This window comes from Bombus vancouverensis, unplaced genomic scaffold, assembly GCF_051014615.1.
Source record: "Bombus vancouverensis nearcticus unplaced genomic scaffold, iyBomVanc1_principal scaffold0061, whole genome shotgun sequence".
In the NCBI taxonomy this organism is placed as follows: domain Eukaryota; kingdom Metazoa; phylum Arthropoda; class Insecta; order Hymenoptera; family Apidae; genus Bombus; species Bombus vancouverensis.
This window is the reverse complement of record NW_027468952.1, coordinates 311,774-315,743: the sequence shown is the minus strand read 5'-3', so window position 1 is coordinate 315,743 and position 3,970 is coordinate 311,774. Positions and strand designations below refer to the sequence as shown.

Here is a 3,970-nt window from a genome sequence, read left to right as displayed (position 1 = left end):
CCGTTGAGAGGGCACCGATCAAATTCTGCCTGTGGGTTCGATGGGGGTGTGCTCTGCCTCCTTCGAGGTCAGCGATTGTCCGGGCGCTTCTGGATCTGATTGGAATGGCAGGGGGACCAGCCGCTTGACGCCGCGGTCCAGGAGGTTCGATGAAGTCTGCACAGTCGCTGTTCGGATTACGCCATCGGCTCCGGGATGGACCTTGACTACCCGTCCCAAGGGCCAGCACATCGAGGGAACGTTGTCTTCTCTGAGCAGGACGATTGCGCCTTCGTGTATGTTATGTCCACCCTTGGTCCATTTGCTGCGGTTGTTTAATTGGTTGAGGTACTCCTTGTGCCAGCGTTTCCAAAAATGCTGTTTCATCTTTTGGATATGCTGCCATCTGGAGAGTCGGTTGGCAGCAGCGGACGCAGTTCTTGATCGTGCGCCAGACTTGACTTCGGCCGTCGACGGACCAATATCGTTGTCTGACAGCGTACAACGTAGCCTGTGTCCCGGAGTGCAGGTGAATCTGGTGTGTATGCTCGATAATCCGAGCTGTGACGGATGCTTTGGGTAGCAGTATTGGGTGTTTTTGACCGAAAGTCATCGCCGAATGCCTGAGTCGACCCCCGACTCGCAGGATTCCTTTCTGGTCAATGAAAGGATTGAGTCGCGTGAGTTTCCTTGTTAACGCTGCGTTCCGATTCATTCGGAGCGTACGGATTTCCTCGGGGAAATGGATGCCTTGTAATAGTATGATTAATTTGTCGTGAGCAATGTGTAATTCCGTTGCGGTCAAGGGTGTCATTCGGTTCTGTTTCTGCCTCCAACGGAGGCAACGAGCGACGATCCGAATTAGCTTAGGCCAGGAGGAGTACCGTTCCAACAGGCTGCAATCGGCGGGAGCCGCGGATAGACAAGTTGCCGTTTTTTGTTCTAACAACTCCGTTTGTGGTATTGGGGTCCAGGTCGGCCAGGAATCTTCCGATTGTTGGAGCCATTCTGGACCGTGCTGCCAAATGGTCGGGCGGAGAAATTCTTCGGGTGTTTGGCCTCGCGATATTAGATCCGCGGGATTGTCGTGGGTGGGGACATGACGCCAACTGCCGATGCTGGTTTTTCTTTGGATCTCGGAGACCCTGTTGGCGACAAACGTCTTGAGTGTGTGGGGTGACGTGGTTAGCCAGTGGAGAACGATGGCGGAGTCGGTCCAATAGACCATACGAGTGGTGCTGTGTGATAAGGCTTGATGTATGGTAGCCATCAGGGACGTAAGAAGGAAGGCTCCGCTCAGCTCGAGCCGCGGAATGGTTTGGGATTTTAGCGGGGCTACTTTTGACTTCGCGGTTAGCAGCTGGGTCTGTACGCGGCCGTCCGGATTAACGGTTCGGAGATAGACGCATGCGCCGTAGGCCTTCTCGCTGGCGTCGCAAAAGCCGTGCATTTCGATCTCAGTTGCGGAGTCAATGATCGCCTTGCGTGGGAATGTAATATTGTTCAAGAGTGGCAATTGAGAATAATACCTGTCCCACTCTGAATGGAGATCTGATGGGAGAGATTCGTCCCACTCGACTTTCACTGCCCAGACTCGCTGAAGCAGGATTTTCGCGCGGACGATCACTGGCGCGAGCAGCCCCAGAGGATCGTAGATTCGAGCGATTACGGAGCTGATCGATCGCTTCGTAACGCGGGGAATGTCTGCCTTGGCGTCAACCGAATAAATGAGTGAATCATCGGAGGACTTCCAGAAGACCCCAAGTGTTTTTAAGGGTTGAGACTCGCCCAGCTGTAGCTTCTGATTTATGTCCGGGTCAGATAGTCCGTTGAGTAGTGTCCGGTTGTTGGACGACCATTTTCTGATTTTTAAACCGGCTAGTTGGAGGAGTTCGGTGAGTTCTGTGCGGATTGACAGCGCTTCGCCTATCGTATCCGCTCCGGTGAGAGCGTCGTCGACGTAAAAGTCCCGTAACAATACCGATGAAGCTCGCGGGAATCGGTGCCCTTCATCGCTTGCCAATTGTCTGAGACACCGGATGGCTAGATGGGTGCTGCAGACAGTCCGAACGTGACGGTGTTGATCTGATATGTTTCCAACTCGCCGTCGGAATTGCGCCATAAAATTTGCTGAAATCTTCGATCGGCCCGACGCACGAGGAATTGTCGGTACATTTTCTCGACATCGCCGGTGAGGACGTACTGGTGAGATCGGAATCTCAAGAGGATATCGAACAAATCCTCTTGCAGCTTCGGACCTGTATAAAGGGTGTCGTTCAACGAGACGCCGGTGGTACTGGGTGCGGATCCGTCAAACACAACGCGAAGTTTTGTGGATGTGCTCGAGTCCTTAACGACGCCGTGGTGTGGCAAGTAATAGTCGTTCTTCGGTTCGTGGCGTGATGCAACCTTGGTCATGTGGCCCAAGTCCAGATACTCCTGAATGACCGCCCGATACGCTGTTTCGAACTGTTGATTTCGTCTGAATTGCTGCTGGAGAGAGGCGAGTCGTTTCATCGCCATTGCCTTGGATGATCCGAGTGACGAGATTTTGTCGTTAAAGGGGAGTGCGACGATGTATCGCCCATCGCTGGTGCGTTGGACGTGATTTTGAAAATGCTCCTCACATCGTCGATCCGCCTCCGATAAGTGTTTTATCTGAGGTCCCTCGTCGAGTTCCCAAAAGCGGGTGAGGTCCGTCTCTAGTTCCGTTGTGGAGGCATGGAAGACCCTGGCAGGTCCTGGGGAAGGTGGGCTCCCCCCGATGACCCACCCGAATCGCGTTTTTTGCAGGCGCAGATCGGGGCCGGTTGATGGGTTAAGATTTATCTGTCCGACACACAATGAGGCAACGGTGGGCCCTGAGCCCAACAAAATATCAATCGGGGATGGGACATGGAATGCTGGATCGGCTAGCGGGACATTCTTAGGTATCGTGATTGCGGAACGATCTATGAATTGGTCTGGGATCAGTGTCGAGATTGTTGGGAGGATTAGGAACGTCAATGTGCGTCGGTAGGCTTGGTCAGAGGATGTGATCGTGGCTGTAATGTAACGCCTTGAAGTGACTGATAGGGTGTCAAGGGCTCCGATTGGCACCGAACATTGATATTGGGGAAGTTTTAATGAGTTTGCAAGCCGCTCAGTTATGAAATTCATAGTGGAACCGGTATCTAACAGGGCTCGACAGCGCACTGGTTGGATTTTGTGGTTTAGGATATTGACGCGTGCAGTGGTTAACAGGTCGTTGGATGGGGTTATGGTCCGTGAGTTGGTCTCCCTTGTTGCGCCTGCCCGTCTTAGTCATTGTCTGTTTTGTCGTTGCGAGTTGGATGATGGATTATTTGGATGGTATGACGGAGCTTTCCTTGTGCTTGGGGGCGTGGTGGGAGGCGTCTGATTGCTCATTGGCGCGTCTGATCGATGTAGGAGCGTGTGATGGCGTTGATCACATATGCGGCAAGAGCCAGAGGTGCAGTGTTGCAATTTGTGTCCTGGTAGCAGGCAATTCGTACACGCTGAGATTTCCTCGGCGGCTAGAATCCGTTCGTCGATCGTCTTCGTCCTAAAGGTGTTGCAGCGCCAAATTTTGTGTGGTCCATGGCAGATTGGACAGAGTGGCGGTGATCGTGACGTGACAAATGCCTGCCCTCGTGGTGGGCGTGTCATTCTTGCAGGTTCTATGACCTGACAGCGGTCGTTCAAGAATTGCAAGAAGTCCGGGAACGTGGGGAATGGTGTGGACCTTATCTTTTCCTTCCATATTGAATCGGTTTCCCGATCAAGGTTGGCGGTACATAGGTGCAAAATCAGGGCATCTGCGGTTGGTTGTCCGATGGCGGCCAAGGCTTTGTAATGAGCTTCCAACTTGGTCGTGTAGGACTGCAAATCGCGATGTGCTATCCGTGATGAGGAGGCTGCGTCAAATATCTCCTGCAAGTGTCTCTCGACAATTTTGGCTGGTCTGTTATATCGTCGTTCTAATATTTCC

General features: G+C 52.8%; 1 protein-coding gene across 1 annotated transcript; it reads right to left on the bottom strand.

Annotated features, from left to right (window-relative positions):
- Window positions 1-280: 280 nt before the first annotated feature.
- On the bottom strand, window positions 281-2,502 carry LOC143304879 (uncharacterized). Its single transcript, XM_076627357.1, has 2 exons — window positions 2,183-2,502; window positions 281-2,033 (listed from the first exon to the last, which is right to left on the bottom strand). Exons 1-2 carry the CDS (start codon window positions 2,500-2,502, stop codon window positions 281-283), a joined length of 2,073 nt encoding a protein of 690 aa, XP_076483472.1.
- Between the last annotated feature and the right edge of the window lie 1,468 nt (window positions 2,503-3,970).